This window comes from Lichenostomus cassidix, chromosome Z (assembly GCF_008360975.1).
Source record: "Lichenostomus cassidix isolate B80296 chromosome Z, HeHo_3.0, whole genome shotgun sequence".
Lineage (NCBI taxonomy): Eukaryota > Metazoa > Chordata > Aves > Passeriformes > Meliphagidae > Lichenostomus > Lichenostomus cassidix.
Window position 1 is genome coordinate 36,664,054 of NC_139511.1, and position 14,978 is coordinate 36,679,031.

Here is a 14,978-nt window from a genome sequence, read left to right on the forward strand (position 1 = left end):
AAAGAGAATTCTTCAGAGGAGATTTTCATAATCAGATATCATATTATTCAGTATTTCTGGACCTCTAGAATGTGAACATGTTTGAATTAATGCTCCCTTTGTAAAATCTGCACCTTCTTTTCAGAAGCCATCAGCTAATAATAGTGGTCACAAACACGCAGTCTTTAGGAAAATATTTTTCTACTGTTTCTCTACTGGTTTAGATGATGTACAGAGTTTGGGCACATAAAATAACCCTAAATGAAAGGAATTATTTTAAGAAAAACCACAGTGGAGGTAGGGTAAGGTTAAAGAGGAGCAATTGGATCCCTCAAGTGATGACAACCTTTTTTCCCCTGCTGCTATGAGCAGTTGGACTTTTGGAGGCAGATGAGTTTGCTAGGGCTTGGAATAGTTTGGGAAGTGTTAGAAATTAATGGTGTAGAAGAGGGAAAAAGAAATGACAGCTTCTTACTGTTGCAGATTTAAAACAGGAAAACTGGAATAAAAAAGCACAAACCAGTTGTTTCTAGAGGGAAAGAAACTAATTTAATTTACAAGACTTAACAAGTCACCTGTGCGTGGAGTTAAAATGCCAAGCAAACTGAAAATAGTGGTTTTCTCACACTGACACTGGAGATAAAAACTTTGGAACGTACAAACTGTCAAATCAGTGTTGTATAAACAAAAAAGGCAGTGCTGGAACTGTTGATACAGAATTTAATTGAGTTTAAGAGTGATTCACAATCCACTTGTGGGTCAGTTCTCTGCTATTGCTTGTGAGTTGTGACCTTGGGTTTTTTTTAGTTCCAAAGAAGAGAGACTTAAATTCCAGGGCTGGGAGGAAGATAGCTGCCTCAGCACATATCATAATAGCCAGTAGAGAATTAACCAAAGAGAGCCCTTACAAATCACAGGAAGAAGATCAGCCAGGTTCTTATTTTCTTAAACCATTGAGTCATACACAGAGTAGACAAACTTCATAATGAACATTAGCATTTGAGTGTTCTTTATACAGCTTACTCATAAGCAGTTGGAGGGATAAAGGCTGTTCACTGTTCAACTACTATTGCTCAGGCGCTACCATGTCCAGTACTATTCTTAAGGCAATTTTGTATGTATAGAACTGTGAGCTTTTAAGTACTAAAAGTTTCTGGAACATTTATTTTGAGAGAAATGAAAGTGTTAAAAAAAGTCATGGAAGTTGTGGACCCATGAGAATGAGAGGAGTAGCCCTGCATTTTAACACCTGAAGTGCTCTTACCATGACATGAATTCGTTTCAGGTGGAAATAAGCAAAGCTGGAGACAAAAGGCTACTGTTGCAAGCAGGCATTGCTTCCAACATTATTACTATGGTTTGACTCTGCCATCAGTGCTCGCTCTGGTTGTGTGACTTCAGCAGCAGCTGTGCGGTATGATTGCAGGGTCAGGCATTCACAAGGGTTAGCCAGCTACAGAGATAACTTTGATAAGCTGTAGTTTGGAGTAATTAACTGATAAAAAACTGTGTGTGCTCAGAGAGAGGCTGTTTGGAAGGTTGTATGCATCTGGCTAAGGAAATGGACTTTCTTGTTTTACAGGCGTTTTTAACTGCCATGGGAGACAGGAACCATAGGGCTGTCCTTGCCTTGGAACACATGTTTGCACCAGTGCTGGATGGGGCTGTGTCCACTTTGCTTGGGGTGTTAATGCTTGCAGGATCAGAGTTTGATTTTATTGTCAGGTAAAGCATTTCTGTGTGTTGACGTTCTTTCAAAAATAAAAATAAGTGCGCTTTTAATTTTTAGTCACTTCAGTGAATCTGTCATTTTATTACTATGCATGGTGTGTCAAGTATGCTTACATCATGGTCCTGCTTTTCTTCTGTTTTATTAACTCCTTGTTACTTGCTAGACATGGTAGTGTTTCCATTGCCGGCATTAAAATCTGTTCCAGGAAAATCTGACATTTAGCACGAAAGAACACAAAAATATCGCTCTCTAGAAAGTTTGCTAATTCTGGGTTTGAATTAGTTCAAAGCATCTTGTATTGTCCAGTATTAGCTGCATCTGACCTTTAGCCTTGGGGTCCTCCAGGCTTCTTGTATACACAAGAATTTGTATGCAAAGGACACGTGAACCTACAAACATTCAGCTGTGCTGCAAGTGACTCTCTCAGGGCCTTCCCCTCTATCCTTATGTGGGGTTTACATAATGAGGAAAATAGAGGGGGGGGCTGGGGGGAGAGAAAGCCCTGTTTTGGGAGCTGGGGAACCATAAATATGAACACAGAACTTCATACTAAAATTTTGTACAGCAGAGCCTAAAGGCTCTTCTGTTTAGAACTACAAGCAGGCTGTTTCTTGTGAACATAATTAAGAATGTGAATTCATCAAGTATAGAGGAAAGCAAGTTTTTCATTGAGGGGAATTTGAGAACTGCAATGAAACAGATCCTATTCTATTCCAAACAACCTGTGGAGCTCTGCAAAATGGCTAATCTTAGAAGTAACACAGGCTCTTTGTGGTAAACTACAGCACACACACAAAAATAATCCAAGCCCTAAAATGGAAATGAGGTAGAACTGGGCCAAATAAAAATGCTCTGAAAGATGGCTTAACTACTTAGGTAGACATAAGCTGGATGGATGACTAGACTTAACTGACATCCATTTGACAGCAAGAACAACAAAATGTCAGGGGCAGGAACTGAGAGAATGACTGCTAAATCTCATCCGGCTTTTTATTTATATATTAAAGAGATTTGAAGAGGAGACAGTTTGCAGTTAGATCTCATGAAACTCACTTGCAGATTATTACTATACAGGTACTCCCATGCCCTGAAATAGATTTTTTTCCCCTGAAATCACTATTTTTTACTTTATTTTATTGGTATTGAAGAAATAGAATTATTATTTTATGACCTGTTTTTGTAAGGGTTGGAACATTTTGACTTAAAAGTTACTGATAGATTTAACCTAAATTTACAGGGGTACATGTGGTGTGCTACTTTCCTACTTAACAGATGAGATTTTGGCACGCATTTTTGTGTCATAGCAAATGAAAGATTGTAGCAGCCCTTCACACCAAATTTGGATTGGATGTGCTCTCAGTTTATAAAATGAGCCTTTCAACTTTTCAACTTACGTTATTTTACTTTTTTTGGCCATAGGTTTCTCATTTTATAGCACAATCTGACTTTAGTTTGCCTTGTTTAAAAAATAAAATAAAATAAACTATGGGGAGCCTGAGCATTGTTATAGTGGGCGAAGAAGATCCCAAACTTCCGGAAAGGGACAGATTAGTCCAGCAATGTGGAAGATTAAGTAAATTAACAGACATTGTATACACCAACTGGTCAAAGCTATAATCCCCCTGTTTATTCTAACATTAGATGGATGAGATGCAAATGTTTTTAATGCCTGTTGTTGATCTGTGTCCCAGTTTAAAGTTCTGGTGGTTTATGTTAGTAGAGTAGATTGGTTTGCTGATTTTTGCTAATGCAGATCAGAAATTCTCAAATGTTTACAATAGCAGGATATTTATAGTTTTACAGGAGTCTGATATATTTGATCAGATGTGGAAACAGGGAAGCGGTAAAGTTTGTTGCCAGCTAGACAATGTAATCAGCAGACCTATTAGTAGCAAACTTGCCCTCTGTTCCTCTCCTTTGCCTTCTCCTCCAGGAATTTACCAGGACTGAGTCCTTGAAATCATTAGTTACAACACAGCCTTAAGTTTAGTCTGAGCCCCAGCTGTGCTGAATACCAACTAGCAAGGCTTTCCTTTTACTGACAGGTTTACCTTGGTATTCATGAAGGATCCCAGACCTTAGCCCTCAGTGGTGGGAAAGGACAACTATTTGTGCACTTTTCTCTTCTTCCATAGTATTTTAGCCTTTATGTTTGAATTGGCTGACGCAAAACAAGAGTATTCAGAGATGCTAAATTGTTCAACAAAAGATTAGCCTGCAATGCAGCTCTGCCATTGTGGAGCGCTCTTACTCAGTACAATGCTGAAGCTTACTATAGAATGGGCATTTTCTTTGCAGAAAGGGGGTTCCTGTGTTGTAAAAGCGTTGCAATTCAAGCTATTTGGTAAAACTGGAACTCACAGAATTCTAGGCGTTAAGTTTGATTAATGAACAGCAAGGAAAACCCTTACCTGATATACTGTAGATTTAATTAGACATTCTGCTGTAAGTTGCAGAAGCATTTCACAGTGGATTAGCTGCTGGGAGAAGAGGGCTTCTTTTCCTTCTAGACTAAATTGTTTAAATTCTACACCCTTCACTTCATTTGTTTGCTTCTGCTGGGTTTTCACTAATGGGGGCCCCTTTTCATTGTATTTGTGCTTTCAATCCATTCAGCCGTTCCCTGCACATTCCATATTTTTGTATTTGTGTAACACATTCATAAATAACATTACATGATTCCAGATTCTGGGAAATTAACAAATGTAATTTTTTTTCTTTTCTTTCTCAACTAACACTTTGTGGAATGTAGCTTCTCTAATTCAAAAGGTAAAAACTCCTATATCTTATATGGAAAGTGATATAATTGTTTCCTTTGATGTTAGTGATATGTTAGAGTTAATTTAGTATCTGTATTATTTTAATATATATAAGAGTAATTTGTAATCCCTTGTTTCTAACAGTATTTGTGGGTATTCTCTCCCCCAAACCCTTTAAACTGTGCTTCAGGTACTTCTTTGCTGTTTTGGCAATCCTAACCATTCTGGGAGTTCTCAATGGATTGGTGCTGCTTCCTGTTCTTCTCTCGTTCTTTGGACCTTACCCTGAGGTCAGTAAAATTGATGGTGAACAGAAAAAACAATACTATGTCTGCACAAGTGTCCCCATCAACCACTCTCTGTTTTTAGAAGTGATTTTTTAAATTTTCTTGGTATAAATTTCTTGCTCTCAGGCTTTTTTATAAATCTTTATTAAAAGTGCTGTTCATTGTGTAGTTGATACTACCTTATTTTTAAAGCTTTTTTTTCATAAGTCTTGTTTTAGAGGTCACAGTAAGCAAACCTGATAGCATTAGTTATACTATTAGCAAAAGTATGAGCAAACAAGTTTGTAATATAAGGATTTCCCTCAATATTTTGCAAGAGACAGTTTGTTTTATACACATACCTTCTTCTTTCCTACCTCACTGGCTCTGTTGCATTCCTCAAAGTGTTTAACTGAGCAGACCACCAGGAAGGCCTGTGTGGACCAACACACACAGTGGTGGTCTACAGACCACACCTTGATAACCATGATTGGCCTGCCAGAAGGCCCTGCTGTCCAGTCACCTCTCCCTGCAGCATTTTCCTGCCTCAAGTAGCATTTTTGATATAGGGAAGGCTTCTCTGAGATGTTCATGACTTTACAGTACAAAGCCTGAGTCCAGATTCCTGAACTCACAGATACCAACTTTATATTTGATTGTTGGTCATTCATTACCTACTCTGTAGGTAATACAATTGCTGTGTTACATGGGGTTATCTTTATCCCTTTTCAGTAGAATCAGTGTGCTATGTTTCACATGTCAATATATATAAGTGTGTGTGCACAAGAAAAAACACAAGGTGTGTATACACCACTGGTATATTTCAGAAGTGTTCTGGTTCTTTTAATATTAGCAAAACAGTTTTGACAACAATGTGCAATCTCTTAATTCCTAATGGTATACATGACCTGTCACTTACTCAAACAATGTGTATGTGTGTGTTTTTACCATACATATTGCTGTGATGTGTGTATCCATCTCTCTTTGGAAATAGACACAGAGTCACAATGTACCTACACATTTGAGGTGATTTTACAAAATTGCTGCTAATGCTTGCTGAAGGGGGAGGGAAGCCCACATATTATTTTTATTTTTATATTTACAAGTGCAAGTGCATGCACATACACACATATATGCACTTCCTGAGACAACCCAGAACAATCTGTGTAGTCCTGTTTACATACCTATCCACAGAAGGAGATCATGCCTTTTATTGTTCCATTTTTTCAGTTCAGTATCTATGTTCATCAGAAAACTGTTGCTAAGGTTGTTGTGGCATGGCAGGGTGTACTTGGCAGAGCATCATTTGTGTCAAGCACTAAGGTAAAGCTACCTGAATGTAACTGAAAGCATTGCTGTTATCAGGTTTCTCCAGCCAACGGACATAACAGATTGCCCACACCGTCTCCTGAGCCACCCCCCGGTACTGTGAGGTTTGCACTGCCACCTGGGCACGCAAATAATGCTTCGGATTCCTCTGATTCTGAGTACAGCTCTCAAACCACAGTGTCTGGCATCAGTGAAGAGCTTCATCAGTATGAGACCACGCGAGGCCCTGGGGCACCAGTCCATCAAGTAATAGTGGAAGCCACTGAGAATCCTCTCTTTGCAAGATCCACTGTAAGTAGCTTTGGTATGGACTAGCAGGAGGACAAGAAGTTTTTTTGCTGTGTTTTGTTTTTCGGAATTTTTTCAAAATCTATTTATTTTCATGGAAAACTCATTCATATTTCTGGCTGACTGTGCTTTGTGACTTTGTGCCAAAACCTATTAGCAGGGAGTGAAGGTTTTCCTCATTCTTTCCTTTAGAATCGAGTTGGGGGTAAAGCAGTGGTACAAAAGGCTTTGGCATGGATAATTGCTGTTACATCCTATTGGCACCAGCCACAAGAGAGAGCTCTCAGTCTGTCTGATGACTGTTCTCAGAGAGAAGGAGGAGAGATTACAAGATCCCAACTTCTTTCACATGGCTCCTTGTGGATCGCTATCATATGCTTCTCTGTGACAGTACATTTTGGGGAGAAAGATTAGAGCCAGAAGAAAGTAGTTTAAATGTTGTACCAAGTCTTGGGCCATGTTGCATCCTGCCACTGGGTTGGCATAATTGCAATTTCAAAGGAAAGTGAAAAGCTCTGTCTCCTACCCCTGCTGATGCTGCATGCTGAGCTGCAATGTGGATCTGGTTTTGTTCAGCAGAGGCCTAGAAATAGGTACAAGCACAGCCACATTTGAAGTTGGTCACGGTTTATTGACTGATGTAGCTGCTGTGCTTCACGCTTTTTATGGAAATCAGAAAACAGATTCCTACAGTCTATACAAAGTGCCCTACTAACATCCTGTGTATGTTCCCTGCATGGCATAGACTCTTTTCCAAATGCCTGCGATTCTAGTCGTTGAGTTAAGATCAAGTGTTTGTCACCCATCCCTTTGAAAAGACAGACCAGCTTGTAGGAAGCTTACAATTATCAGATTATCAGATTCCACAACATTACCTTTGTAGTTAGAGCATTATTACAATTATTCTGAGCATAAAATATAAGCAAGCATAGTATTTGTTTGGTTTGCTTTGTCAGAGGCGTAACTGCATGTCTCTCTCAGGTGGTTCAGCCAGAAGCAAGGCATCAGCAGAGTCCCAGGCTGCCATCCAATCCAGAGCCCAGCACACAGCAGCAGCCGTGGCGTCAGGGCAGACAGCCCAAACGAGAAGCGAGGGAAGGGCCACGGCCACCTCCTTACCGCCCTCGCAGGGATGCTTTTGAAATTTCTACTGACGGGCACTCGGGACCCAGCAACAGGGACCGCCTGGGCCACAAGGCTCGCTCCCACAGCATGAGAAGCCTGGCGTTTGGGGCTGCGGGCGCTGCCGGAGCAGCCTACTGCCAGCCCATCACTACTGTGACTGCCTCAGCTTCAGTCACTGTTGCTGTCCACCCTGCCCTGCACAGCCACAGCCCTCGGGGAGCGAGCTTTGCATCCTACGAGGGACACCGTGAAGCTGGCCATGCATCATTTGAGGACCCCCATGTGCCTTTTAATGTGCGGTGTGAAAGAAGAAATTCTAAAGTAGAAGTTATAGAACTGCAAGATGTTGAATGTGAGGAAAGGATACCCAGCAACAGCTCACAGTAAGGTAAGTCCATCCCATGTAACTGCAAGCCTTGACTTGTGTCAGGCAATGGTGTCATCAGAGGAAAGAGGAAAAATAAAGTTTCTTTGAGGTACCTTTTCTTTAGGTAGCACTACTTACAGATCACACTGAACACCTTAAATCTCCTAATTATAAATAAAGTACATTTGGCCCTAGACATGAGTTTGGCTAAGATAGTACCCTCCAACACTGAGAAGTCATAGTGCTTTCAGATGTGAACTGCTTCAAAGAGCCTTGCAAAATGGGTAAGTACATCACACAATCCCAGTTTACCAGATGAGGAAAAGGAAGCAGAGATGTATAGTATCTTCAGAGCTGTGTGACCACATTTACCGTTGCATACGTCCTGTCGTCTGATCCCTGAATCAGGCATGCTCTAAAGTGTTACATTAAATGATATTACCTAGGAGAGGGTAAAATTGCCGGCTACTTCAGGAGTTGCCATCTCTTGAATAAAATAGTTTGTGAAGGAATTTAAAGTTCATAATGAGGACTGAATCCCTCTAGAAGATGAGTGAGAAGTGGGAAGTCCTACCATGCCTAGTGCACTGCTGCTCAGCAGGGCATCCCCTTGCTCTTTGGGGAGGCCTTCAGAGACCTACCCAGTGAGGAGATGTCTGAGCCAACCTCTGCCTTGCCAGGGGCAGCTGCAGTGTTTATTGCAGATTTGCATTGGGTAGAGCTGGCCATTAAGTTTTTACACTGAAAGATTTTTGGGGCTCTTAACTGAAAAACTACTTCTCACTATTTTTACACTGTTCCTCAGTTGTGGGGGGAAAAGAAAGTGTTAGAATAGCTACTTATTTGTGGATTCCTGTTTTTTCTCTTTGCTTGTCTGAGCTTTTCAGTGACAGACACTGGTTTGTGCAGAGAAAATAATTTTATTTTGATTCTTGAATATTTTACACATATGCATGCATGGACATGTATACACACACAGAGTTTCGATGGGACTTTTTATCATAAATCAAAATGAAACAACTTTCTGATTTATAAAATGTCTCTCCAAGCACCCCAAGGCATAAATAGACAGGAATGCCTTTAGCCTTTCAGTCTAGAAGTATAACAAGTAATAAGATCCACAGAACAATGAAATACTTGGGCTCAGCTTTTTCCAGCTCAAGTGTATGGTAATATTAGATTCTCAAATGAGCTCAGTATTCAATGTAGCATATTTATCCTTCAATTGTTCATTGGTTTTGACCGAATTTGTCACAAGTATCTAAAACTGGGAACTTTGAAATTAAAGCACCTGCATTTTTTTAATTGGCATAATTTTTTCTTCACCAGGAAATTAGTGACTGAGATGAAAGCAGAGTCAGCATTTCCTGACTGCTAACTGTAACCACAAGAATCATGAAATGAGTTGGCTTAGTTTGATTTGTTTGTTTTTCTTGAAATTTAATGAATGTTTGGTTTTTCTTCTCGCTGTATTTGTACAGGGCAATAACTGAAGCAAAGAAGAGGCCAAAGATGGAAAACTGTATTCCAGAACTGCTTGAAGAGAAGAACTGCTTGAAGTTGTAGAAAAGGACATGCTGCATCAGGACAACAGTTCACTGTTACTGTAACCTATTGTATTATTTTGTTAAATATTTCTTTTAAGTATTTAAAAGATGTACACATATGTAATATACAAAAGAATGATGTAAAGTAGTATAATCTGGAGTAATTTGCCTCTGGGCAATAGAATGGGGACAATATTGTGTGCGCTTTGTACTTTTTGTACATTGATCTCTGTGCCACAACTAAGCTTAATCTAGTTCTAAATTTCAGCATAAGTTGCTGCTGCTTAAATATTTTATAATTTACTTGTATAATTCTATGCAAATATTGCTTATGTAATAGGATTTTTTAAAGGTACGTGTCTGTTTAAAATATTTTAAATTTGCGTATCACAACCCTGTGGTAGTATGAAATGTTACTGTTAACTTTCAAACACGCTATGCGTGGTAATTTTAAAAATAAGCAGATATGAAGAAAAGCAAGTTAATCTGGGAGGCTTAAATAGGTGTAACTATGTGCAGGTTTTGTTTTGCTGTATGTGTCCATGTGTGCATCTGGAAATATGCATACTCTTGTGTGTATGTTCCTGGTGTACTGTAGTTTCTCTTTTACTGTATGTTAACACTCAGTGGGCTTACAAACCCACTGATGCTGATGTGAGTCTGGCTTTCTCTGTTAGTAGGCACTAGTAAAAACTCTGTTGGTGTTTACCAACGTATACAACTATAGACTGCCATCATCAAAGGCCCAACTAAAATACTAGAGACAGGGAGTCAGGTTTGGAATTATGTTTCAGTTCCCAGACCCATAATGACTTGGTTCACATGATTTTGTCACTTAACTGCCCCATGCCTCAGTTTCTCATCCTGTAAAATGGTTATAATCACAATTACCTACCTCCCAGGAATGTTGTGAGGCTTAATTACTGTTCGTGTAGTGCTTTGATTTTCTTTTTTTCCTTGCAAAATGTGCCAGGTAAGTGCAAACACTATAAGCGTTACTTTTTCACTTCCAAAGGTGCTGGATATTGAGAGGTGCTGGTGGTTATAGAAATATAATGAGCATCTGCCTTATTTTGATACTGTTAACCATGAGTGGCATTAGAAGCTGATTAATTCATTGTTTGATGGTGAGCCACAGCTTAGCATTGAAAGCAGTATCTTTGATCACCTTATTTTCATGGCAGGAAGGAGTTAATAATTTAAGTAAGTGATAAAAATCAAATGGAAGGATTAAAAAAAAAGTATATTCACTTTTTAAATATAAATGGCTTTCTGGTGGGCTGGGACAGTAACGACACATAAGGCCTGGGTAGTTCTTTTCTCTATTGTTTGTGTTTTCCCATGCTGCATTGGCACTTTTAATTAAAACAGCTAAACTGGGATCTCTTTGCGAAACTAATTTAGCTTTTGTACTATTATTTTTAAACTAAAAGGGGATTGCTGCAGGTGAAGGGTCTGGAAAAACACTGCAATCTGTTTTCCAGTTGGAAACAAACCCTAGGAACAAAGAACCTTAATTTAAAATACTGCAACACAAGTTTTCATTGTCTCTTTCTTCTTTTTTCATCTTTTTTTTGCCCTTCTCCAAGCTGTTTTTTAGAGCAGGTTGATGTTCCATTTTGTATTCAGAGCCAAACACAACCAATACAGCAGTGGTGGGGCTTTTCTTTATGTATACCTGAACAGCAGTGGCCAATTCTTTGATGGGAAGGTGTTTTTCTCCGGTGGCTTCAGGGAGTCTATCTTTGCCCGCAGACCTTGCCAGCAAAACGAATGGGGATAATTAGAATGCACAAATTTCCATGCCTTTTTTTGCTCACTTGAAAACACTTTGATATGAGGCACTTGTTTACAGATCTCCAATGTGAACGCTCGAAGAGCAGGTGGTGAGAGCCTGGTGTCATTCCCATGATACATAAGCTACTGTTTCAGTGCACACCAAGGGTTAATGTCGCAACTGCCTACTGGTCCAGTTCACTGTCTAACATGAAAACTCTTGATGACAAAAGGATGAGGAGCCCCAGTTTAGCACTAGCAGCATAGTGACCTCAGATCATACAAACTCTGCAACAAAATTGTATGATACTAATTGGAAGCTGCCTTCAACCACCAAGCTTGTGCTCTCACGTGTCAGAGGTTGGCAGGGCTCCCACTGGCACTGCTGCTGCCTCCGTGCTGCAGGCTGGCTGGCTTCCTGCTCTTCCTCAGGAGGGAAGGGGCCCAGGGCAAGCTGCAGTGTCTGCCACCTGCCCCTGCCCAAGTCTTCCTGCATGCTTGTGTGTGGGTGAGCTGTCCGCTGCTTCGTGCACAATGTAGACCACCTTCTTCGATAGTCACATTGGCAAGGGGAGAACTCAGTGGCTGGCAACATTTATTTTGTTTTGGTTTTGTTTCTTAACTTTTTTAATCATGGGTGATATTTATATTTTTGTATCATAAGAATGTTTTTCTTACAGTATTTGTCATGCCAGTTTATAACAAACAAAATGCAGGGATTTTATTTCTATTGGAAACACTATTACAGTTATGTTTTTACTGTTTAATGGATTTTTATTTGTATAGAGTGCTTACTAATGTTAAATAGGAAAGAGTATATAACATTTACATTATGGACTTGTTGTAGCTTTTAGTGTAAGGAGTTAAAAGGAAAAAATATTCAAACTGGGTCTCATTGCCTGCCTGTTTGGTAGGAGTGGGTTTGTGTCATTTCAGTTACAAAGATAAAATTATGCCATATAATTTATTTATATGAAAATTTATTTTTGTAGTGTACATAGTAGTCATCAATTCTTTTGACAGAAGTATATTTTTAAAGAGTTTATATGTAATGATGATACCATTATGTTTTGGAACACTGCTGAGATACAATTACAGTGCACACTTTTCCTTGTAAACCCCCTGGAGAAAAGAAAGTGTTTAACAGTATTAAGAGAGAAAGAGAGTGTGAATATTCATACAATTCTGAACTGTGTTTAGTTACCATTTGTGATCTAGTGTGGTTCTCATTTTAAGCTTTGAATGGAAATTGTACAAACTCTCTAAATATTAATGTTCAAACACTGATAGAAATTCTAACATGAATAAAAAAATATTATAACTTACTGGTTATGGATTTGTTTGTTTATGGAATGCTTCTTTATTTACTTCTGGTCATCTCTGCAAGTGTAGCCATGTGATCATTCTGACTTGGAGCAAGAATCCTGAGATCTTTCAGTATTTGGATTGTTTGGGATATTCAGATTTGCCCATTTTGGAGCAGGAGTCATTTGTTACACTGTCTAAATGGTAGCATGCTGGTCCTTGTCTGTTGATTCTGTTATCTTTGTTGTGTGTTGGGGGATAGGTTTAGGACTGGATTATGCATTTCATTCTCGCTCTGGATGAAACAATTTGTGTAGACTTCAAACTCTTGGCTAAAGCACTTTATATAAGGTTATTTCTTCTTAGATGTGGTCGGCAATTCTTTGTCTTTTTCCCATCTCTGATTGCTGCCTAAACTGGATAAGAAAATCAATCTGGTATTTCCACTTTGTGGAAGAAAAAAATAAATTTAGTGTTCTGAAAACTAAAGCCCTCCCTAAGAAGGGAGACTCTTGACAAAATTCCCCCTGGGAAGCATGCTCCCACTTGCCAGAGAGGGTGCAGGTCCCTGCGCTGTGCACGAGCCCTGCTGAGCAAGGAGGAGAGGCTACAGTGGGCAGCTGAGTGAGTGGTGTAAGTAGCAACATCTGCCTGAAATCATTTGCATCGAAACCTCAGTGGGATTTCTCCTGTGCAGATACTCTGCTGAGCATCCTTCAAAGTGCCACAGAACCAGCAGTCCTTTATTTTAGTCTATAACCCTTAGATGATTTTTTTACATGAATCTTCAAATTTCTCATAAACAAAAAGCCCAAACATGTCTTAAGATAATTTATTATTCAGCCTCTACTTTCCATGGTCAGAGGAAATAGAAATACAATTTTTTCTCTTACATTTTCTGGAAGTTTAACCACAAAAGAGAAAAACAGAGTTAAAGGACTTGAACTGCAAAACTTCTATACATATGTTTTTGCTACTCAAAATACTGTCCCTCACAACCTCAGGATTAGCCAGGCTGAGTAAGGTTGCAGATTTGTCTTTAGTGGGTACAGCCCATGAGGATAGTGCTCACTTAGGCTTTGCTTTATCTCAACTTACTGACTTTGTCTTTTGTGTCCCAGCCATCCATGGGAGCAGCTCCATTCACACAGCTGGAAACCATACAAATAAATCAATATGTTCTGTCACTCAGGACTTTTTCTTTAAAAATTCCATTTTGCATCAATAATAGCTATTTACATGATATTACTTGAAATGTTTAGGTTTCTTATCATTTTGCTGTCAGTCCTATTAAGCTCAGGTAAGAACTTGATCAGATTTTTGCCAGAGATTGGCCATATTTATTCAGGCCTTAAGTAAACATGCGGCGAAATTTTTGTTGGCATAATGCATGTGTTTAACAGCTTCAGGAATGCTACATGCTGCTAAACTGCAGCAGCATGTAGTATGAACAGGTGTTTCATTTTTGTTAACTTTTACTCCCAATGAGCTTTTGAGACACTGACTGTTTATATCTGAATATAATGTTGCCAAAGTGTAATTATTTTTAATGCCTGCTTCAAGCAATGAGAACAATTACTACTTTCCAACTCCATTTAATCATTCCTGTCTTTTTTGTTGCTAACATGTTGAACCTTATTGCTAGAACAGGGTGCATGCCAGGAAAAAACACTACCTAGCTTGAATGGCTTGAAAAAATACATGCCCAGTTTAAGTTCTTTCCCTGATTAATTTCAGCTAATTAGGCACAAAATTGAAGCAGTACTTTGCTTTGACCCAAAAAAAAAGAAAAAAAAAAAAAGAAGAGGCAAACATATAAATTAAACTATTTGATACTGCAGAACTAATTTCACCACTACAGACACTACACAAGCAAAAGAAATCTCTGCCTTGGTTGTCTGCAGTGTCATCTGGGCCGCCTATCACCCCTACCACAGCTTTCCTTATGAACATTTCCACTCTCATTTTAACAGCTATAACTGTGTGTGTCACTAGCTTTTCTGCTGCCACAGCAGCTATACCTGCTTGCCATTGCTGCAAGGAATGCCAGCCTTCAGAGGAGAAGATTGTGTTTGGGGTTAATGATGCACAGAACACAAGGCAGCTTGTGTTTTACTCTGTTTTGCTAATCCAAGCATCCTCACAGGCTCTTCTCCAGGCTTTACTCAAGCTGCCAGTTAAAAGTTGCTGGGTCTGTGAGTGAGTTAGTTAGAATTAGGATGTCATGTGTGCACAGTGGATACAAACTTTTCCTCAGTGGAGCACAAAAAATGTGGCTTTTCTGTCTGTTTTTCCATCCTTTGAGCTCAAATCTTTACAGTGGGTCCGACTTTGCAGGTCCCTAGCTGCCTAACACACCACACCTGAAACCTGCTGGGGAGCAAGGCCATAAGACACAGCAGCTGGGATGGGGGAAGATTGGAAGCTTGAGGTTGGAAACTGCTTCCCAGGCAAGGAAGGGTTCTGCCTAGGTTGAAGAGGGGCTAGACTTCATGTATGGGTGTG

General features: G+C 39.5%; 1 protein-coding gene across 3 annotated transcripts in view; it reads left to right on the forward strand.

Moving 5' to 3' along the window:
* Nucleotides 1-12,493, forward strand: part of PTCH1 (patched 1) — a 68,200-nt gene extending 55,707 nt beyond the window's left edge. For 2 of the 3 annotated variants that reach the window (XM_085043487.1, XM_085043488.1), the window contains 5 exons: nt 1,562-1,704; nt 4,661-4,760; nt 6,102-6,356; nt 7,335-7,866; nt 9,327-12,493. In XM_085043487.1, the coding sequence (XP_084899613.1) occupies nt 1,562-1,704; nt 4,661-4,760; nt 6,102-6,356; nt 7,335-7,865 (1,029 nt within the window). In that variant the 3' untranslated portion in view covers nt 7,866; nt 9,327-12,493. Of the gene's footprint in view, nt 1-1,561; nt 1,705-4,463; nt 4,481-4,660; nt 4,761-6,101; nt 6,357-7,334; nt 7,867-9,326 lie in introns of those variants that run through there. The other variant, XR_014847054.1, reaches the window with a different exon arrangement.
* Nucleotides 12,494-14,978: the final 2,485 nt, after the last annotated feature.